General features: G+C 48.5%; 1 protein-coding gene across 1 annotated transcript; it reads left to right on the forward strand.

Annotated features, from left to right (window-relative positions):
* The first annotated feature begins 1,084 nt into the window (after positions 1–1,084).
* Positions 1,085–23,143, forward strand: DAO (D-amino acid oxidase). The gene is made up of 11 exons (XM_023198940.3): positions 1,085–1,211; positions 5,971–6,173; positions 8,278–8,392; positions 10,293–10,369; positions 11,030–11,095; positions 14,155–14,209; positions 15,439–15,543; positions 19,052–19,134; positions 20,733–20,850; positions 21,429–21,527; positions 22,626–23,143. The coding sequence occupies exons 2-11, from the start codon at positions 5,980–5,982 to the stop codon at positions 22,755–22,757; spliced, it is 1,044 nt and encodes a 347-aa protein (XP_023054708.2). The 5' UTR covers positions 1,085–1,211; positions 5,971–5,979; the 3' UTR covers positions 22,758–23,143.
* The last annotated feature ends 342 nt before the right edge of the window (positions 23,144–23,485 follow it).

A 23,485-nucleotide genomic window follows, 5' to 3' on the forward strand; every position in this document is an offset into this window, starting at 1 on the left:
TATAGACAGAGTATCACTCTGTTGCCCAGGCTGCAATGTGCAGTGGTGCCATCTCGGCTCACTGCAACCTCTACCCCCCGGGTTCAAGCAATTCTTCTGCCTCAGCCTCCTGAGTAGCTGGGATTACAGGTGCACCCCACCACTCCCAGCTGAGTTTTTGTAATTTTAGTAGAGACGGGGTTTTGCCATGTTGGCCAGGCTGGTCTCAAACTCCTGATCTCAGGTGATCCACCCACCTTGTCCTCCCAAAGTGTCAGGATTACAGGTGTGAGCCACTGTGCCCGGCCGATCCTGTCGCTTAAGAAAAAAGGAAAAAATACTAAGCAGTGAGTATTTTGCATGCATTTTCTTATTTCATCTTCGCCTTTTAATTTGATGATACTAAAGGCAGGTGTTAGAGGCCAGATTGCTAAAGCTCACCCAAAGAATGCCTCCGTCAGGGCTGGTTGATCCCTCTCTCTCAGGCCTCAGTCTTCCCATCTGTACAGTGAGGTGCCCGCAGATCTCTGGGCTCTAAAAATCACAGCTCCGTGTCTATCCCTGGCAGAGGAAGGGCCTGGAGTCCTGCCGCTTGCGTCTCTGGGATACGGGAGCAAAGAGCCACGCATCCTCATGGCCCACACAGGCGTCACCTCCAGTCTCTCCTTGGCCTCATCTCCCCAGCGTCCTGGAATGGCATCGGGTTGGCCCAGGGAGCCCCTGTCCTGTGCCTCTCCTTTCCCCTCAGGGGCTGCCAGGCTGACCACCCCCTCTCTGCAGGCCAGGCCTACAGTGCCCCAGGGAACAGCCCGACCCTCCCCCAGGGCAGCAGCAGGAAGAGGGAAGAAAGGGGATCCTCTCCAGCTGGCCAGAGAGACAGACCTTCTTGTGCTCATCAACCCTCCAAGAATGCCCGTCCTCCCTCCCTCCCCCAAGGCCTGTCCACAGGAGCTTGAGATCAGCCAGAAAAGTCAGGCAACTTCTCAGGGACCGGGAGCGAGGTCTCCCGGCCGGGCCTGGGTCCAGTCTCTGTGGGCAGTGCAGTGCTGAGCCCCACCCCTCAAGCCGTGCCCTGTCCCTAGCTCCAGACTTTGACCCTGCGCTCCAGTCCGGGCTGGCGGACAGAGGGCTGGAGACAAGACGCCCCAGAATCAGGAGCTTCCCCTCAGGAAATAGCATCCTGTGTCCCCGCACTGCAGTTATCTGGTCTCTCCAGCAGTTTGGTACTTCCGGTGAGTGGTAGATGCACCTTTGAGCTGGGGGCAGGGGTTGGGAGAGGGGAGAGGCAAAGGATTTCATGTCCTCCCAATGTCAAAGACAGGGCTCAACATTACAGCCTAAGGCAGGTGACAGGAAAGGAGAGATCCAGCCTCTCAAACATCCAGCAGAGAGACCACAGGTAAGTGATTTTTCCCTCCCCAAGCCTCAGTTTCTTCATCTGGAACACTGGGATCATGACTCCCCTCTTAGAGGGTGAATCTGAGTGTTAAAAGAGGTGGTGCAGGTAAAGTGCTTAGAACAGATTTAGGCAGGTAGCAAGGACTCAAATGACAGTTATTATTATTTTTGGTGGGGGAGTTGGTAGCCTGGTTCTCAAACTTTTATAGCTTCTGTTCCATTTCAAGGATAAACTCTGCAAATAACTTCATAAGAAGTAGCCATGTGGTGCAACCAGGGAGAACTAATTATGTTCATTCAAATGCCTCATCTCTGGCTTACTGATTTTTTTTTTTTAAACAAGTCTTTCATATTCTTTGCTGAGCACGTAGCAATCAAAGCCATCAGCTGTCTCAGATTGCCTTCTAGGGGACAAGGGAGGTCCTAGGCAGATAAACGCAAGACTGAAAGACAAGCAGAAAGCATCAGGTGGCAACTGCATGCCAGCTGCCTACATATTTTTTTAGAGCAACGCAGAAAGTGCTGATAGAACTGGGTCTAGAGCCGAATGCTGTCCCATACTGGTTGTGTAACCTTGGGTGGGTGACTTCTCCTCCCTGAACCTCAGTCCCAGCCTCCAGAATGAGGGCAGTAACCTTCCCTACTTCCTACAGCAGTTGAGAGGATTAAGAGGATTACGTCTGTACTGCATCTACATGTGTCTGGCAAGTGGCAGAGACCAAAATACGTTGATTCCCTTCCTGTTCCATGCTTACACATTCTAATCACACACACACACACGCACACAAATATAATAATCCCAGTTGTTTGCATCTTCTGGGGTGCATACTCCAAGCTTGCTGGGTTGAAGTAATGGTGTAAAACAGAGGAGAATGGCAACACTAATAAAAACATCAGCAACAACACGAAAATGTCCAACCAAGTAACTGAGCTGGGTGCGTTTAAGTCCAAAAGCTTCTTACCTACACACATGAATGATTTTACCTGAGGCTGGATCTGCCAGATCTCACAGTCTGGCTCTGGCTTGTCATGAGGACCTCATGCATTTATTTTGCACTTTAACACACACACACACACACACACACACACATTGCGATAATCAGTGTCAACTTTGACTCATACAGTGAATTTTTTAAAAAAGATAATTGACTTTGGACTCACATTGTTTTCCTTTGAAATTCTCTTTTTTTTAGACGGAATTTTTTTTTTTTTTTTGACGGAGTTTCACTCTTATCACCTGGGCTGGAGTATAACGGCATGATTTCGGCCCACTGCAACCTCCTCCTCCCAGGTTCAAAGGATTCTCCTGCCTCGGCCTTCTGAGTAGCTGGAATTTCAGGCGTGCACCACCAAGCCTGGCTAATTCTTTTGTATTTTTGCAGAGACAGGGTTTCGCCATGTTGGCCAGGCTGATCTTGAACTCCTGACCTCAAGTAATCTGCCAGCCTCGACCTCCCAAGTGCTGGAATTAAAGGTGTGAGTCACCGTGCCCAGCCTTTTTGATTTTCCATTCTATTCCCACCAACACTCTAGAAATTCCTACAGATATTTTATTTTATTTTGTCTTATATTATATTATATTTTATTTTTGAAATGCACGACTCTGAAGCTTCAGTTGTTCCTCTTTACCTGCTTGATTCTCAGATTTTTCAAACCATGTGATTTACTGGCAAGCACGGTCTTTAAGCACATAGACTTATGAGTCAGGCTGGCCTGGGCTCTGCCTCTCACTACCTGGATGTCCAGGAGCTGATATTCCAGTGAGGAGACAATAAGGCAAGGAACTTTGTCAGTTCTCATAAACGTTTATAGATGAGGTTGAGCATAGTGGCTCACTCCTGTAATCCTAGTGCTTTGAGAGTCTGAGGCCAGCAAATCACCTGAGGTCAGAAGTTTGAGACCAACCTGGCCAACATGGTGAAACCCCGTCTCTACTAAAAATACAAAAATTAGCCAGGCATGTTGGCGCATGCCTATAATCCCAGCTACTCAGGAGGCTGAAGCAGGAGAATCACTTGAACCCGGGAGGCAGAGTCTGCAGCGAGGTGAGATTGTGCCATTGCACTCCAGCCTGGACGACAAGAGTGAAACTCTGTCTCGAAAAACAAAAAAAGTTTATAGATGAGGAAACTGAGGTTCAATTAGGATTAACCAACTCATCTTGGTTTGCCTGAAACTCTGATGCACTGACTTTTAGTCTGAAAGGCTGCATCCTGGGAAGACCCTCAGTCCTGGGCGAGCTGGGGAGGTTGGTCACCCTCACTCAGTCAAGTTGAGCAACTCGCCCAGGGTTACATGGCTGGTGTGTGCCCAAGTCAGCCTGCGAACCTGGGTCTCTCTGACCCTCAGCCTGGGCCATAGTGTCTCTTGGATTCATCATGGAGAATCTGGAAAATGCAGAAAGCCCTTTATTCCTCTGCCTTCTCATTGTTAACATATAAAAATGGTCAAGAGGGCAAGTGCAGTGGCTCACACCTGAAAGCCCAGTGCTTTGGGAGGCTGAGGTGGGAGGATCGCTTGAGCCCAGGAATTGGAGGTGGCAGTGAGCTATGATTGTGCCACTGCACTCCAGCCTGGGTGCCAGAGTGAGACCTTGTCTCTTAAAAAAAAAAAAAGAAAAAAAAGCGGTCAGCTCTCTGGAAATTATGCAGAGACAGTAAAAAAGCCCAGAGAGGGGGAATTAACTTAGCCAAGGTCACACAGCAAGGCAGAAGCGAAGCCAGGTCTGACTCTGCCGTCTCTTCTTTTTTTTTTTTTTTTTTTGGAGAGAGTCTCGCTGTGTTGTCCAGACTGGAATGCAGTGGTGCGAACTCAACTCACTGCAACCTCTGCTGCCTGGGGTTCTTCAAGAGATTCTCCTGCCCCAGCCTCCTGAGTAGCTGGGATTACAGGCACCTGCCACTGCACTCGGCTAATTTTTGTAGTTTTTAGTAGAGATGGCATTTCACCATCTTGGCCAGACTGGTCTTGAACTCCTGACCTCGTGATCCACGTGCCTCGGCCTCCCAAAGTACTGGGTTTACAGGCGTGAGCCACTGAGCCTGGTTCTCCCTCTCTCCTTTAGTTCCTGCAATGTTTTTGTTCTTTGTGATTTTTCAAAGTTCTAGGAGACAGAAGGAGGCTGCTGTGTGTTGATGGCCTACTCTGTGCCAGGCATTGTACCGAGAACTTTTGCTAAACTTCTTATTTAACCCTTAAAATGACCCTGTAAGATTGGGATTACCCTCATTTCGCAGATAAGGAGATTGTATCTCCAGAGGCAAAGTATTAGAGAAGAGGGAGGAGAGGAGGCCAGGAGTCCCTGAGAGGGGCTGTCTCCTAAGCCCTAGTATCCAAGCTAAGGGTCGAAGCTGGAAGAATTGCCTAGAGGAACGATACCTTTCTGTTTGTTGGTTCTATCTCCAACTTGGCTTCTGAAACCCCAACAGAGTCCAGTTCTTGTGGACTGGAGCCGTTTTCCCCTCCTTTATAAAACTAGGCCATATTAAGAATGTCCCGCTGTCCAGGGCCACAGGCCCAAGTTGCCAGGAGCTGAGGTCTGCCGGAGGAGAGTTGCGAGTGAAGAGGAGGGAAAGTTGAATTTGGCTCTTCTGAGCACAAACAATTCTCTTGTTCTGCCTCAGCAGGAGCCTGCAGAATATCTCCCTGCTGTGCAGGCTTAAGTAGCTTCAAGGTTAAAAGCTGGTAGGCCTTCTAAACTTCTCAGGGCCCAGTTAGCCCTGTGCCCCAAGGCAGGTGGAGTTCTGTGCTGGAAGACCAAGTTCTGAGGCCAGACACTGTGTCTGTCACGCTCATAGCTGCATTTGCTGGCTGCCAGCCTGGCATATGGTAGGTATGCATTAAGCATGTGTTGAGTTTGCTCAAATTGAAATTAAGTCACAGCTGCACCATTTAACTGGCTGTGTGACTTCAGGTAAGTCATATCACCTCTCTGAACGTCAGTTTCCTCCTCTGTAAGACGCGGCCGATAGCAGCAGCCCCTACCTCATAAGAGTGTTGGGAGACTTGGAAGAAGGGATGCCTGTGAAGCGCTTAGCCAGGGCCAGCTGGCTCACAGTAGGTGCTCCACAAATGTCAGTACATTACTTCTTTTTCATCAGGCAGCTTGTTAAATTTGTTACGTTTGGCATCTTGTTCAATTTCCCATCCATCCCCTCATGTATGGATTACTAGAGGTTGAAGCATCTTGCCCAAGGTTAACGGCCAGTAGGTGGCAGAGCTGAGTCCTGAAGCCAGAGCCCATCGCACTAACCACCGGCCTATGGAGCCTACAGTTGGTCACGCGTTCTGCTGGGTCTTTTCTATTCCCAGCCCAGAAACTGGGTGTCTGGGGATGCTCCCCAGAGAAAGTTGCATCATTTACCAGCCGTGTGACTGTGGCCAAGTCTCGATCGCTTCTCCATACCTCAGTGTTTCCATTTGCAAAATGGGAGCAATGATATTCCTTCCTCGTGGGGCCATCGGGAAGATCAAATATAAAAAGGGCTTGGTGGTGTCTGGCACTTTCTAAGCCTTCAGTGGATGGTGGCAATGGCGGTGAGGATGATGGAGATGATGGTGATGATGGTGTGCCTCAACCCTTCCTTCCCACAGGCTGGTACCATGCGTGTGGTGGTGATCGGAGCGGGAGTCATCGGGCTGTCCACCGCCCTCTGCATCCATGAGCGCTACCACTCAGTTCTGCAGCCACTGGACATAAAGGTCTACGCGGACCGCTTCACCCCACTTACCACCACTGACGTAGCTGCCGGCTTCTGGCAGCCCTACCTTTCTGACCCCAGCAACCCAAAGGAGGCGTGAGTGAGGGTCACATAGGGTAGCCTGGGGAGCCCATGGGGCTAAGTCTGCAGAGGGGGTCAGGGTTCCCATCACCAAGAGCAAGCCCCTGTGGAAGCTCTGGTCTAGCATAAGATAAAGAAAATGCCAGGCACGGTGGTTCACCCCTTTAATCCCAGCACTTTGGGAGGTCGAGGTGGGAGGATCACTTGGGGCCAGGAGTTCCAGACCAGCCTGGGCAACGTGGTGAAACCCCATCTCTACCAAAAATACAAAAAATTAGCCGGGCATGGTGGCGCATGCCCGTAATCCCAGCTACTCCGGAGTTGAGGCAGGAAAATCATTTGAGCCCAGGAGGTAAAGGTGGCAGTGGGCTGAGATTCTGCCACTGCACTCTCAACAGAGTCAGACTGTCTCAAAGAGAAAAAAATAAATAAAAGATTCATAAATATTAAGCCCCTTGCTCTGTGCCAGATACTAGGAGGTTTTGTCTCGTCTTCCCGAAACTGGGTGTCTGTCAACACCACATGATTGGTGAATCTGGAAAACTTCCTCTTTTTTAATTTATAAATTTTTATTTTTATTATTATTATTTTTGAGATTGTGTTTCACTCTTGTCACCCAGGCTGGAGTGCGATGGCATGATCCTGGCTCACTGCATCCTCTGCCTCCCGGGTTCAAGTGATTCTCCTGCCTCACCTTCCCAGGTAACTGGGATTACAGGCACCTGCCACCACGCCTGGCTAATTTTTGTACTTTTAGTAGAGATGGAGTTTCACCATGTTGGCCAGACTGGTCTCGAACTCCTGACCTCAGGTGATCTGCCTGCCTTGGCCTTCCAAAGTGCTGGGATTACAGGCATGAGCCATCGTGCCTTGCCAAATTTTATTCTTTTCAAATAGAGATAGGGTCTCTCTGTGTAGCCCGGGCTGAACTTGAACTCCTGGGCTCAAGCAATCTGCCCTCCTCGGCCTCCCAAATTGCTGGGATTACAGGTGTGAGCCCTTGCACCCAGCCGAATCTGGAGAACTTCTAAGTGGGTGAACATCTAAGTGGGTGGATGGATGCACAGATTTATCAAATAAATTGCAAAGGTCATTATGGTAGTTTAGAAACTGCCAGATGCTTCAGCAAATGGAACGCCCAAGTTCAAACAGATTACAAAAAATTTTTTAGAGGCATCCTGTCACCCAGGCAGTGATATGATCATAGCTCATTGCAGCCTTGACCTCCTGGGTTCAAGCAATCCTCCCAACTTAGCCTCCCAAGTAGCTGGGACCCAGGTGCATGCCATCATACCTGGCTAATTTTCTTTATTTTTTGTAGAGCCAGGTTCTCCCTATGTTACCCAGGCTTGTCTCAAACTCCTGACCTCAAGTGACCCTCCTGCCTCAGCCTCCAGAAGAGCTGGGATTATAGGCATGAGCCAATGTACCCAACCAGAATTTTAATTCACACATCTGTAAAAAACCAATGTTTCTGATCAGTGCGCAGTGATTCAGGGGCCCAGGCTCTTTCCATCTCATGGCTTTGCCATTTTCTCACATGTTCCTGAGGTCACCTCAATGTCACCATTCACATGGGCCGGTGACTGCAGAAGGATCACGCAGGACCACATGCGCAGAGTCTTTAGAGTCCCTTGGCCAGGAGCAAGTCACACGGTCACATTTAGCTGCAAGAGGGTCTAGGAAATGTAGGTAAGCTGTGTGCCCGGGGGAGGAGGAAAAGTTTGAGGAGCTGCAATTCGATATCTGCCACCAATGTTTACAAGGAGGGGTGCTTGCAGCCAGACTGAAGAGTGTGGCTCATAATCCCCAAAGCCAGGTCAAGGTCTTCGCTGAAACTCATCAGCCATGTAATCCCATGCCAGAGGTGCACTCCAAATGGTTATGATGGGCATCCTTCATTCCCTGTCTTCTATATTCTATTAATGGGGAAATATTGGAAAATTTGGGAGGGAGAAGACCCATGGCATTTGGGGAGCTGCAGGAGTGAACGTGGTGGATTTCTGCGTTTTGGACACACCCCAAACTCCTGATCATGCCACAGCCCCATGCCAGCTGACCTAAGGTTTTTTGCCCAGCTCAGGGCATTGGGTGATCGAACTCTTCATGACCCTTCCAGGGACTGGAGCCAACAGACTTTTGACTATCTCCTGAGCCACATCCATTCTCCCAATGCTGAAAAACTGGGCCTGTTCCTAATCTCAGGCTACAACCTCTTCCATGAAGCCATTCCGGTGGGTGAGCAGTTCTTGACCGTGAGGGTTGATCACCCGGGGCTGGGGTGGTGAGGGTGAGTGCTGCAGATCCTTAATCACAGATGAGGGCGCGGTGCTTTGAGTCTCGTAGGCAACAGACTCCTGGGTTCAAAACAGGTTTGGTTTAAATTCTATTTTTGCTTCAAAAATTATTTTTGTTTCAAATTTTGCTGTTAAGTTGGCAGAGGACAAAGAATCTTCTGATGCCCAGGGGAAACTAGCCTTTGATTAGCATGGCTAAAATACAAACATGTTCTGCAGTGATGGGCACTTGGTGCTGAAGCCAAAAGGTTTCATGTGTCCCTGAAGGTCCCAGGGCTTTTTATCAAGAGGAAATAAAATACTTATCATAGCAAAAACTGCCAAAGCATTTATTATACGCCAGGCCCAGTCCTAACTAATTTACAGCTAGCAGCTCATTTAATTCTCTTTATAACCAGGAGGTAAGGGCTGTCCTTATCCTCACTTAATAGATGAGAAAAAAGAAGCTCCGAGAAATGGAGTAACTTGCCCAAGGCCACAAAGCTTGCCAGTGGCTGAGCTGGGATTTGAATCCAGGCCATCTGTGACCACATGCTGCCCAATGTGCTAACAGGAACAGCACAGCCCTGGGAGGGTTTGCTCAGGCTGCTTGGAGAGGGTGGTCTGGCTCTGTGCCCAGAGCCCTGTGCCAGCTCTTAAGGTTCATTCAACCTTTAGCACTGTGCTAAGGGCTTTATCCACATTATCTGTTACCTTTCATGAGACTAAGAGTATTTTTTTTTTTTTTTGAGATGGAGTCTCACTGTATTGCCCAGGCTGGAGTGCATTGGCATGATCTCGGCTCACTGCAACCTCCACTTCCTGGTATCAAACCATTCTCCTGTCTCAGCTTCCTGAGCAGTTGGGATTACAGGCATACACTACCATGCCTGGCTAATTTTTGTATTTTTAATATAGATGGGGTTTCACCACGATGGCCAGGCTGGTCTCGAACTCCTGACCTCAAGTGATCTGCCTCCCAAAGTGCTGGGATTACAGGTGTGAGCCACTGCACCTGGCCAAGAGTAATTATTAACTCCATGATACAGACAAGGAGACTGAGTCTCAGAGAATTCAAGTAGTAAGTGATGAGGCTGGGGTCTCCGCCCAGGTTGTCTGACACTGCTCTGTTGCTTTCTCTCATCCCGGGGACTCTCACTGTTACCACTTTCTCTCCCCTATTTCTGACCTTTTCCCTATAACTCACCCTCAGTTTTACTCTTACCCTTACCGTAAATAGGGGTTAAGAAAATGGACTCAGGAACTAAGCTGTATGGGTTAAAATCCCAACACCACCGTTTATTAGCTGTGTGACCTTAGGTGAGTTATTTAATCTTTCTAAGCCTCAGTGGGTCCATCTGTAAACTGGGGAAAGAATAGCATCCACCCCAGTGGCTTCTTGTGAAGATTAAATGGACCGGTATAAGTAAAGTGCTTGGAATGGTGCCTGATACGCACTTAGCATGACACATACGTCTTTGTCATTATAATTTTTTTTTTTTTTTTGAGATGAAGTCTCACTCTTTGGCCCAGGCTGGAGTGCAGTGGCACAGTCTCAGCTCACTGCAACCTCTAGCTCCCAGATTCAAGGGATTCTTCTATCTCAGTCTCCTGAGTATCTAGGATTATAGGCATGCACCACCATACCTTGCTAATTTTTGTATTGTTATTATTTTTTTAGTATAGACAGGGTTTCACCACGTTGGCCAGGCTGGTCTGGAGTTCCTGGCCTCAGGTGTTCCACCCGTCTCAGCCTCCCAAAGTGCTGGGATTACAGGTGTGAGCCACCACGCCTGGCCCATTATCATTATTATTGACTTCCATCCCTCCTGGTACCCCCTTTGTCCTTCCTCTTCAGGACCCTTCCTGGAAGGACACAGTTCTGGGATTTCGGAAGCTGACCCCCAGAGAGCTGGATATATTCCCAGATTACAGGTGAGTTTATTGTCATAGCCAAAGGGGACCGGGGCCCCATGAGTTAGACAGACCTGTCCAGAAGGCAGCAGAGGGTAGAGGCACCAGATTTCCTGTGCTACCCAGGTCTTGGTACCCTGGTCTCCTGGTCCTTGGTCCAGCTCCTTCAGAGAGGCTACCCACTCAAACCTGGCCTTGGGCTGGGAAGGTAGGGGGTATGAAATCACAGATCTCAAGTCCAGAGGCTCCATATCACCATCTTGTTTTGTAGATGAAGATATTGCGTTTCAGAGAGGCTAAATGACTTCCTAAGGTCACACAGCCAAGTGGCCAAACTGGGATTCCAACCCAGTCTGTATGACCCCACACCCCTCCTTTCATTCCTCTACAGCCTGATGCCTCTCTGGTCTTCTCCTCATCCCACTCCATGCCTGAATCCCCTCTACAAATGCACATTCAATCTCCACTTGCGTCTTCCAATGTCAGAGATGGTCTTGTCTGATAGAACATTTTTCCTTGCATTGAGCTCAAAACCACATCCCCGCCTTGAACTTCACCTAGTGGTCATGGCATTACCCTTTGGGCCTACAGAACAACATTGCTCCCACTTCCATTTCACAGCCTTCAAATATAGCCCTGATTTTTACCTTTATTTTCAACTTTTGCCTGCTGTGACTCTAGCTATGGCTGGTTCCACACAAGCCTAATTCTGGAGGGAAAGAACTACCTACAGTGGCTGACTGAAAGGTGAGATTTTAAGCTCCACTTTGAGGGAGGCACCTCCCAGAGACGAAGTTGTAGTAGAAGATGGTTCGTGGGCTTCCCCCTGCGTGGACCAACCCCTTAGGCCTGGTGTGGGAGCTATCCTTGGTCCTGATCACCACTGGGCACAGAGGCAATGGGTCCTGAGCCTAGCTGGGCATCAGAACCACCTGGGCAGCTGTTTACACATGACGTCTATTAACAACCTCTTTCAAATCCCTAATATTTGTGTAATAGTTTTAGATGTATTATTTTAAGATTTCCAGATATGTTTACATCATCTGCAAAACATAAGCTACCTTTTATTTTTTATCTACCTCTCTCTTTTTTCTTCTCTAACTGCTTTGGCCAATACCTCTAGAACAATGTTACTCATCCAGATGGTAGTGTATATCTTTGACTTGTTCCTCATGTTAATAGGAATCTGGCAGTGTTCTAAATTAGCAAACACTCACTTGAGAGAAACATTGGTGTTTATATTCACATACATTCATATTAAGGGAGATTCCATACTTTGTGTGTGTATGTGTGTGTGTGTGTGAGAGAGAGAGACGGAGTCTTGCTCTGTTGCCCAGGCTGGAGTGCAGTGGCACAATCTCGGCTCACTGAGAGCTCCGCCTCCTGGCTTCACGCCATTCTCCTACCTCAGCCTCCTGAATAGCTGGGACTACAGGCGCCCACCACCACCACGCCCGGCTAATTTTTTGTATTTTTAGTAGAGACGGAGTTTCACCATGTTAGCCAGGATGGTCTTGATCTCCTGACCTCGTGATCCGCTCCCCTCGGCCTCCCAAAGTACTGGGATTACAGGTGTGAGCCACCGTGCCAGGCCTGATTCCATACATTTTTTATATGTTACTATTTTATTAAGATTTTTAGGCCAGGCATGGTGGTTCATACCTGTAATCCTAGTACTTTGAGAGGCCAAGGGGGGCAGATCACTTGAGCCCAGGAGTTCAAGACAAGCCCAGGCAACATGGCAAAACTCTGTCTCTACCGAAAAATGCAAAAATTAGCCAGGTATAATGGTGTATGCCTGTAGTCACAGGTACTTAGGAGGCTGAGGTGGAAGGATGGCTTGATCCCAGGAAGTAGAGGCTGCAGTGAGCTGTGATCACACCACTGCACTCCAGCCTGGGTGACAGAGTGAGACCCTGTCTCAAAAAAAAAAAAACAGATTTAAAAAATATGGACTGTATGGTGGCTTTTATCAGATGACCTCAGAAGATTTTTTAAAATGTAGATTTCAGGACCCCACTTTATGCCTGCCAAATTAGAATTTCTGGGATAAGGTTTACCAATTTGCTTTTTTATTGAGACAAAATCTTACTGTGTCACCCAGGGTGGGGTGGGGTGTAGTGGCATGAACACAGCTCACAGCAGCCTCAACCTCCTGGGCTCAGCAATCCTCCCACCTCAGCCTCCAGAGTAGTTGGGACCACATGCATGTGCCATAATGCTTATCTAATTTTTTTTTTTTTTTTTTGAGACGGAGTCTCGCTGTGTCACCCAGGCTGGAGTGCAGTGGCCAGATCTCAGCTCACTGTAAGCTCCGCCTCCCGAGTTTACGCCATTCTCCTGCCTCAGCCTCCCAAGTAGCTGGGACTGCAGGCGCCCGCCACCTCGCCTGGCTAGTTTTTTGTATTTTTTAGTAGAGACGGGGTTTCACCATGTTAGCCAGGATGGTCTCGATCTCCTGACCACGTGATCTGCCTGTCTTGGCCTCCCAAAGTGCTGGGATTACAGGCTTGAGCCACTGCGCCAGGCCAAATTTTTTAATATTTTTGTAGAGATTGAGTCTCACTATGTTGCCCAGGCTGGTCTCAAACTCCTGGGCTTAAACAATCTTCCTGCCTCAACCTCCCAAAGTGCCGGGATTACAGGCGTGAGCCATCAGGCCCAGCAGAAATTTGCATTTTAAGAAGCTCCCTGATGATTCTAATTATCAGCCACGTTTTGGAATAATTGTACTAAGACATGGCTATTTCTTCTAACTTGAGGACACATGACTCTTGTCCAGTCTTTTCCAAGAAAAACATGCCCATGGTGTTTCTATCTTGAGAAAATGATGGAAACGAGATAGTTCTGAGAGTATTCTTCACCTTCTTTTTGGCTTATTTCCTGTTCTTTGAATTTTCTAGTGTCTTTCTTTCTTTCTTTCTTTCTTTCTTTCTTTCTTTCTTTCTTTCTTTCTTTCTTTCTTTCTTTCTTTCCTTCCTTCTTTCTTTCTTTCTTTCTTTCTAGCCAAAGTCTTGCTCTGTCGCCCAGGCTGGAGTGCGGTGGTGCAATCTCGGCTCACTGCAAGCTCCGCCTCCCAGGTTCACACCTTTCTCCTGCCTCAGCCTCCTGAGTAGCTGGGAATACAGGCGCCCGCCATCACACTTGGCTAATTTTTTTTTTTTGTATTCTTAGTAGAGATGGGGTTTCACTGTGTTAGCCAGGATGGTTTCCATCTCCTGACCTCGTGATCCGCCTGCCTCGGCCTCCCAAAGTGCTGGGATTACAGGCGTGAGCCACCGCGCCCGGCCGTTTCTAGTGTATTTCTAATTGTGATAGATGTTTTTGCAATGGGATGTTTAAAGGGAGGGTGGATGTCCTCAGCCCACATCCCTCCTCATGCCCAGCTTCTGACAAAGGGGAATTTGGCGCTGGTACAATTCTCCCCTTCTCTACTCTGAATCTCATCCCCTTTACTGTTACAAAGCAATGTGGTGGTCATAGGAAGTATTGGGGGCTAAGAGGCCTGGGTTTGAGTTCCAACTCCATCACTGACTCACTCTATGGCCTTCAGCAAGGCCTTCCCCAACTCCATCTGCCCAACAAGGGGCTTGGACCATCTCTGGTTTCCCAAGGGAGATTTTTTGGACTACCAGTCCAGCCAGGTGCTCATGAGCTGATTTGACGACACAGCCATCTTCTCAAACAGCATCCTGTGCGACTAATGTCCACAGAAGGTTCTTTGGGAAAGGTTCCTGTGCCACCCTCTTGGCGGGATGGGACAGAGAAATGAATACTAGGCTTTTTGATGTGTTTGATCATCCCAGGTTAACTGAGAGGGGAGTGAAGTTCTTCCAGCGGAAGGTGGAGTCTTTTGAGGAGGTGAGCTGCAGGGCTGATGTGGTGGATGGGGGAGGGAGAAGAGGGGAGGCCTCTGCTTCTTGCTGCTGAGTCGGGGACCCCTTCTCAGGCTCCTAGGGTCCCCACAGGCCTGCCCCAGACCCTTGCCCCAGGAGGACTCCAGTATTCTGAAGGAGGAGGTCTCTGCCTTCACATTGGTGGTGGGAACAAAGGAACACTGGGATCATGGTGGCCATTAGGAGCTGATTTATATCTGAGACTCGATGAGTTTTGGGGTTAGAGAGCTGGCCGCCTTTTCTTAGGGTCAGCTGCACTCCAAGGTCAGACACTTGCTTGCTTCTTAACTCTACTGACATCTGGGTTGGTCTTTCTGCAAAGTCCAGGCCCTCAGCTGACTCACCTCTAAAGCAACACCACCACCAATAATAATGATAGGAAAAGCCACCGTCTCCAGGCACCAGCAACAAGAGCTTTACTGTATGGCTTCATTTGATCCCAGCATCTAGAACCCTGCTTGGCATATGGAAGGCGCTCCATACATGTAGCTACTAGTGCTATGTCATGAGGACTAACCTGCTCTGGGTCGGGCCCTGATGGACACTGGAGATACATGGTCCACCCAATGCAGCCCTCATTCTCAATCATTCACTCAGGAACAACAGTAGCATCTTGCAATGTGTCTGTGCCATGACTGTCTTGTGATGAGAGTCCCTGGGTCTGGGTTGGGGAGCTTAGGGGCTCATGATGCATGCTTGAGATGAGACCATCTCATCTGTAGACAGAGCTATGGGTTCCAATGTGTCTTCTGCAAATGTCTTGGCAGACTAGAAGGCAAGAGAATAAAGTTAAAAGTAGTCAGAAGGAGAAAGATAACTATCTCTGCTTCCTTTCTGACTTCTTTCGGCAGGTTCCAGGAAGATTTCCCCCATCCAAAGAACCGCTTTACAACCACTTTTATATCCAGAGTTGTACAGGAGCCTCATAGCAGCCTGTAAACAGGCACAGGCAGCCTCATTTTACAGAGGTAGCCGAGTGTTAAGGAGGCAAAGAGCCATTTTCAAGGTCACACATCAGATAAATCGCAGGGTGAAAATTTGGAGCCGGGCCTCTCTGATTTGTCACTGAGACGTCTCCCCCACTGTTCATCAGGGAGTAGACAGATTGAGGGTAGAAGAAAGGGGAAGAGAGAACAGGGAATACCAGGGTCTTCCCCACCTTTCATCCCCCACTACCCTGTTGGTTGTTACCAGGTGGCAAGAGAAGGCGCAGATGTGATTGTCAACTGCACTGGGGTATGGGCTGGGGCGCTACAACCAGACCCCCTGCTGCAGCCAGGCCGGGGGCAGATCATTAAGGTGAGTGTGAGGGTGAGACCCCTGCCTTTTGTTGATAGGACGATCATTCCACATGCTTATTTCATCTCTCAAGATCGTGGACAAATCAGGAACATCTGTTAGAGGAGCCACCCCAGACTGCAGATAATTGACATGTTAAAACCCAAACTTGTCCCACCCCCATTTGCTCTCTTTCAGGATTTCCTCTTGATCGTGTACCTATGTGGGAGCAGCATATACCTGTATTGCAATAAAAACAGCAAACATTTATGGAGTGTTTACCAAGCACTGGATACAAGGCTAAGCACTTTATTGTGTTAATTATTATTATTATTATTATTATTATTATTATTATTATTATCATCATCGAGACAGGGTCTCGCTCTGTTGCCCAGGTTAGAGGACAATATCTTGATCATGGCTCACTGCAGCCTTGACCTCCCAGGCTCCCACCTCAGCCTACTGAGTAGCTAGGACTACAGGAACATGCCACCATGATACCCAGCTCTTTTTTTACATTTTTTGTAGAGACAGGGTTTTACCATATTGCTCAGGCTGGTCTCAAACTCCTGGGCCCAAGTGATCCCCCCGCCTTGGCCTGTCAAAGTGCTGGGATTATAGGCGTGAGCCGCCATGCTCAGCCTATTTTGTTAATTAATTTAGTGATGGCCACAGCCCTTTGAGCTGGGTACTACCATATCGTCATTGCCATCTTACAGATGAAGAAACTGAGGCAAAGAGGAGTTAAGTAACAGGCACAAGTTCACACGGTAGTAAGAAGTGGAATTGGGATTGGAAGCCGGGCAACCTGGCTTAACAGCCTGTGCGTGCAAGCATTGTTCCATGCCTCCTCTTGCTGTGTGTGTGCATGTGCGTGAGGGTATGTGTGTGTGCATGTATGTGAATGTGTGTGTATGTGAGGTGTGTGCGCATGTGCATGAGGGTGTGTGTGTGTGCATGCATGTGAGTATGCATGTATGTGAGGTGTGTGTGCATATGTGTGTGGGTGTGTGAGGGTGTGTGCACATGTATGTGAGGGTGTGTATGTGTGTGAGGGTGTGTGTGCATTTGTGTGAGGTGTGTGTGCATGTGTGAGGAGGGCGTGTGCATGTGAGGGTATGTGTGTGTGCATGCATGTGAGGGTATGTGTGTGCATTGCGTGAGGGTGTGTGCATGTATGTGAGGGTGTGTGTGCATGTGTGTGAGGGTGTGCATGTGTGCAAGGTGTGTGTGTGTGCGTGTGTGAGGGTGTGTGTGTGTGTGAGGCGGGTGTGTGAATGTGTGCAAGGTGTGTGTGTGTGCATGTGTGTGAGAGTGTGTGCATGTGCGTGAGGGGTGTGTGTGCATGTGTGCGAGGGGTGTGTGTGTGCATGTGTGTGAGGGTATATGCATGTGAGGGAGTGTGTCCATGTGTGTGAGGGGTGTATGTATGCATGTGTGTGAAGGTGTGTGCATGTGTATGCGATATGTATGTGTATGTGTGGGGGTGTGTGCATATGTGTGAAGGGTGTGTGTACATGTGTGTGAGGGTGTGTGCATGCATGTGAGACTGTGTGTGCGCATGTGTGCAAGGGATGTGTGTATGCATGCGTGAGGGTGTGTGCATGTGTGTGGGGTGTGTGTGCATGTGTGCGAGGGGTGTGTGAATGTGTGTGAGGGTGTGTGCATGTGTGTGAGGGTGTGTGTGCATGTGTGTGAGGGTGTGCATGTTTGTGAGGGTGTGTGTGCATGTGTGCAAGGGGTATGTGTGTGCGTGTGAGGGTGTGTGCATGTACGTAAGGGTATGTGTGTGCATGCATGTGAGGGTGTGTGCATGTGTGTGAGGGTGTATGTACGTGTGTATGGTGTGTGCATGTATGTGAGGATGTGTGCGTGTGTGAGGGTGTGTGTATGTGTGTGATGGTGTGTGTGTGTGGGCATGTGTGAGAGTATGTGTGTGCATGTGTGTGATGGTGTGTGGGGGCATGTATGTGAGGGTGTGTGTGCATGTGCGTGAGGGTGTGTGCATGTATGTGAGGGGTGTCTGTGTGCATGTGTGTGAGGGTGTGTGCACGTGTGTGAGGGATGTGTGCATGTGTGCAAGGGGTGTGTGTGCATGTGTGTGAGAGTATGTGCATGTACGTAAGGGTATGTATGTGCATGCATGTGAGGGTATGTGTGTGTGCATATGTGTGAGGGTGTGTGTTCATGTGTATGAGGGTGTATGTACATGTGTGTGATGATGTGTGCATGTATGTGAGGGTGTGTGCATGCGTGTGAGGGTATGTGTGCATGTGTGTGATGGTGTGTGTGTGTGTGTGAGGGTGTGTGTGTGCATGTGCACCTGTGAGTGTTCATAGGGGTACACGTGTGTATGCTTATGTGTGTAGGAGTGCATGCGTGTGTTCCTAATGTGGGCTGATGGGTGTGACAACCAAAATGAGTGACTGAGGCATACGTCTGAAATCATCAAGGTTTATTGAACCAGCTTGAGGGCACGCCCAGGAAAAATGCGAGTCACAGATACACCTGTGGCTCTTTTTTCCAAAGAGGTTCTCGGGAGATTTAGTCTTTATATGTTTTCTTTTTTAAAAAAGCAGGAGAAGGGTGCAGCAGTGAGAGAATGGTTACATACTTGTGCGACTTTAGTTAGTGCCCAGTAAATCTACATTTTACATAAGATAAGATGAAGGTTTGGGTCAGGCGCAGTAGCTCACGCCTGTAATCCCAGCACTTTGGGAGGCTGAGGCAGGTGAATCACGAGGTCAGGAGTTCGAGACCAGCCTGGCCAATATGGTGAGACCCCCATCTCTACTAAAAATACAAAAAATTAGCCGGGTGTGGTGGCAGGCGCTTGTAATGCCAGCTACTCGGGAGGCTGAGGCAGGAGAATCACTTGAACCTGGGAGGCGGAAGTTGCAGTGAGCCGAAACTGCACTCCAGCCTGGGCAACAGAGCAAGACTCCGTTTCAAAAAAAAAAAAAAATTGAAGGTTTGAAGAAAAAAGGAATGGAGGAAGAAGTTCTGTACCTGGGAAGATAAGCTGGTCAATGACATCATCAGTGTGGAGTCTGTTGAAAGGGCTGGTTTCTGCTTACCACTTAGGGAAGAAAGCCTGACTTTGGCCAGGTCATTGAGGGAGGGGATATAATGAGGCATGTTAGACCTCCCATCACACCGCGGCTGTGAACTCAGCTCCAAGGTTTCTCTGGGGCTCCTAGGGCCAAGAGGGGGTCTGTTCATTCAGTTGGGGGCTTAGAATTTTATTTTTATTTCTCATATGTATGCATTTACATGTGTGTGCTGGTGCTTTTTTTCAGACATGTGGGTGAGGAGACACAATGCTTCAGGGAGCAGGGGTGGCTGCCAATCAGGGCGGCTCTTCCTGCAAGAGACAAACAGCCAGGTGCACACTTGGGCCATAGCGTCATGAGAGGTCTTATAAGGAATCAGACCTGACTCTTGTCAGGTCATCTGGCCACAGAGGGGAGCAAGGACAGCCGCACTGACTCACCTCTGCTGATGAGACTTTCCTGCCTTGAATCAACAGGTGGATGCCCCTTGGATAAAGCATTTCATTCTCACCCATGAGCCAGAGAGCGGCATCTACAATTCCCCGTACATCATCCCAGGGTAAAATCGGACTGTTCTCGGGCAGAAGAGGGGTCCCCTTCATGCCATCTTCATGCCCCTGCTGCCTGCCCCAGGCTCCTTACTGCCCACAGTTGTTCCCTTTCAGTGTTTTTATGTATTTATTTATTTATTTATTATTATTTTTTGAGACAGAGTTTCTCTCCTGTTGCCCATGCTGGAGTGCAATGGCGCAATCTCGGCTCACTGCAACCCCTGCCTCCCGGGTTCAAGCAATTCTCCTGCCTCAGCCTTCCAAGTAGCTGAGATTACAGGTGCCCACCACCATGCCCAGCTAATTTTTTGTATTTTTAGTAGATACGGGGTTTCACCATGTTGGCCAGGCCTGTCTTGAACTCCTGACTCAGGTGATCCACCCACCCTTGTCTCCCAAAGTGCTGGGATTACAGGCGTGAGCCACTGTGCCCGGACCCTTTCAATGTTTTTAAAGTGAGTTTGAACTACTGAATCCCTGGGAAGGCAGACTCAGCCTTGACTGAGGTCTACCGTGAACATTCTTTTTGATGACAATAGTGGTGATGCTGAAGATAAAGGCAGTGGATGTAATGTGGTGACACTAAAAGTGGTATGTAGGTGGCTCACGCCTGTAATCCCAGCACTTTGGGAGGCCAATGTGGGAGGATTGCTTGAGCCCAGGAGTTCAAGACCAACCTGGGCAACATGGCGAAATCCCATCTCTACAAAAATTGGCCAGGCATGATGGTGTATGCCTGTGGTCCCAGCTATTCAGGAGGCTGAGGTGGGAGGATTGCTTGAGCCTGGGATGTCGAGGATACAATGAGCCATGATCACACCACTGCACTCCAGCTTGGGCCACAGAGTGAGACTCTGTCTCAAAAAAAAAAAAAAAAAAGGAAAGAAAAAGGGGGTGTGAATGGCAATAATGGGAGTGGGAATGGGAATGGTGATTGGGGTTGATGGTGGTGGTAATGTTAATGGTGGAGATGACAATGTCACTGAAATCAGTGGTGGTGTTTGTGGGATGACAATATTGTTGATAGTGGAATGGTGGTAGTAGGGATAATATTGTAGTGATGGGGAAGACAGCATTCATGGGGGTGGTGATTGGCATAAGAGTGGTAGAGTGGTGATGTTAATGAAGGTGGTCTGGTGCTGATGAGGAGTCAGTACTGATGAAGGTGTGATTGGGAGTGGGGATGGTAGTTGGTGCTGGTGGAAATGACACTATCAATGATATTAATATATAGCAGAGCTGACAATATCAAAGGCAATGTTAATAACATGGTTGCACCAACCATGTGGTCTCAATGGCAATGTTACTGGTGTCATGGAAATGACAATATCAATGGCAATGTTAACGGTGGTGGTGAAATGATGAATGCCATTGGTGGTGATGACCTATTAATGACAGTAGTGAAGACAATGTTGTCGATGGAGATGACAACACTGATGGAAGTGGTGATGGAAGAGTTCATGGTTGGTGTTGATGGTGATGACAGTGACAACTGAGTTAGTGATGGTGGTGTTTTTAGTAGAGGTGACATGGTTGATGGTAATGACCTTATTCATCTCAAAGCCTTCATTTTCCTTAATCCTTGACCCTCCTCATTTGTATCTAGGACCCAGACAGTTACTCTTGGAGGCATCTTCCAGCTGGGAAACTGGAATGAACTAAACAATATCCAGGACCACACCACCATTTGGGAAGGCTGCTGCAGACTGGAGCCCACTCTGAAGGTAAGGTAGGGAGGAGTAGCAGTGCCCTAGACCAAGGTCCTGGGAGCTTGTTAATGAGGACACTTCAGGATGGGAAGATACCACCGCTGGGATAATTGGGCAAATTAATTCCAGCAAGGGATGTGGAATATAACAGAATTTGACAATGTACAGGGAAGTTCTTGCTATGGGCTAATGAATCCTGTCTGGTCATGGCTGGGAGCCCTTGGCTTTCATGTTTGTCTGCGAGTGATGATGACAGTAGTGACGGTGATGAGGATGAGTTGGTATTGATGGTGAGGAAAATGCTGAGAATGGTAATAATGATGGTGATAAGATGGTGACTATTGTTAGAATTATGGTGGTGGCTGATGGTGAGGGTGGTGGTTGATGATGGAATTGGTGGAGAGGTAGAAGCAATAATGGTAATGATGTTGGTAGCTGATAAAGATGGTGTTGGTGGTAGTGGTGATTGATAAAGGTGACTGTGATTATATTAGTGTTGGTGGTGATGAGATTATAAAAACTACTTACTACCTAAAAATGGCTGCAGGAAAAAAGAAAATCCAGAAATGAGTGATCAGCACGTTTCTTTCCAGAATGCAAGAATTGTTGATGAACGAACTGGCTTCCGGCCAGTACGCCCCCAGATTCGGCTAGAAAGAGAACAGCTTCGCGTTGGACCTTCAAACACAGAGGTATGTTCCCATGGCAAGGAAAGTAGTGCCCTCCTCCACTCCTTAGATGGCTCTGGCATTTTCATGAAACAGTCATGTCTGATCTCAGGTTCCACACAGGCTCCCTGGCAGGCAGGGGCAGTGGTGGCTAATATCCCCTCCTCTATAAATGGGGAAACTGAGGCTCAATGATGGTTAAGGGCTTGCTCAAGGTTACATAGGGGGGCAGTGGTGATGTTAACGGAGGTGGTGCTGATGAGATCAATGTTGATAATGGAGTGATTGGGAGTGGGGATGGTAGTTGGTGCTGATGGAAATGACACTATCAAGGATGTTAATACCTCAGCACAGGTGACAATCTCAAAGGCAGTGTTAACATGGCTGCACCAACTGTCTCAGTGGCGATATTAATGGTGTGGCAGATATGACAGTATCAATGGCAGTGTTAATGGTGGTGGTGAAATGGTGAATGGGGTTGGTTTTCTTTTTTTTTTTTTTTTTTTTTTGAGACGGAGTCTTGCTCTGTCGCCCGTGCTGGAGTGCAGTGGCCTGATCTCAGCTCACTGCAAGCTCCGCCTCCCGGGTTTACGCCATTCTCCTGCCTCAGCCTCCGGAGTAGCTGGGACCACAGGCGCCCGCCACCACGCCCGGCTAGTAAAGTCTGTGGTCAAATAGCAGGAAAATGTGTACTTACTGAATGTGTACTTCATGTCACACACAGCAGCAAGTCCATTACATGAATGACCTTATTAAATCTCCTCTGGAGCTCTTTGGGATAGGGACAGTTCTCCCCATGCTTCAGATGAGGAAACTGGGGTGAATTAAGAGGTGAAGTCACTTGCCCAAGTCAGACCACTGGTGGACGGCAGGGCTGGGATGTGATTTGAATTTGACTCTGAGGCTGTTTTCTAGATATCCATTTCGTGGCTGCCCCATCATCTCTTGCTACTGTCCCAGGGGGTCCCCACCATTCCCCGTGGGTGCCAAGAGAAACTGGTGGCATCTGGCTTTGCCCAGGACTCTTCAGGAGGCTCCTGAGTCTTCCAGGGCAGAAGAGCTTCATCTATTCTTTCCACTGTCCCTCTCGGACCTGGCCACCTTCTCTCTTGCTTCTCCTAGGTCATCCACAACTACGGCCATGGAGGCTATGGGCTCACCATCCACTGGGGCTGTGCTCTGGAGGCAGCCAAGCTCTTTGGGAGAATCCTGGAAGAAAAGAAGTTGTCCAAAATGCCACCATCCCACCTCTGAAGACTCCAGTGACTGCTGCTTCCCCCACAAGAACTCCCTTCTCCCCTCTGCCAACAAATCAATGTGCTCTTTCATAAGCCATTGCTTATCCCTCACTTCTTTCTTCAAAGAAGCATGAGGTGAGAGAAAGCCACAAAGTCAGTGCCTGGAGAAGGGTTCAGCCCAACATGGGGCCCCTCTCATCACCGAAATCCCTCTACCTTCTCTGGGTCTGGCATTATAAAGAACAGCTGGGGGCTGTTATCCCATGAGTCTTCAGAAGAAAGGACAGCTCAGAAAATCAAAGAGGCCAACTGCCCAGAGCCACAGAAAATTGAGGATAATTGAGACTAAGTAACATGATTATAAGTTGTACTAACATATTAAAGGTTCTGAAAAGTCCTGCAGCAAAGACAACTATCTGATGTTGTTTAACCCAGTGCTTGCTAAACGTATCTGGCTATGGAACACTTTTGCCCAGAGCACCCATGAATGCCATGAAACAAATTTGAGAAAACGCTAGAACAGATGTTGTTTTATCTGTTGTATTTGTTGTAGGAGGTTATACATACAACTTGGGCGTGGAGGAGGCAGAGAGGTGAGGCACTGAACTAGTAACACATGGTGTTTCTTCCACATCCAAAATTCCAAATGGCATCAGCTATTCACCAAGTGGCCCCATGGGCACCACATAACGTTTGAGGAGGGGCCACTGAAGGGATCATCCCACAAGGAACCCCTTCATAGAG

The sequence above is a fragment of the Piliocolobus tephrosceles genome, chromosome 10 (assembly GCF_002776525.5).
Source record: "Piliocolobus tephrosceles isolate RC106 chromosome 10, ASM277652v3, whole genome shotgun sequence".
Taxonomy (NCBI): domain Eukaryota; kingdom Metazoa; phylum Chordata; class Mammalia; order Primates; family Cercopithecidae; genus Piliocolobus; species Piliocolobus tephrosceles.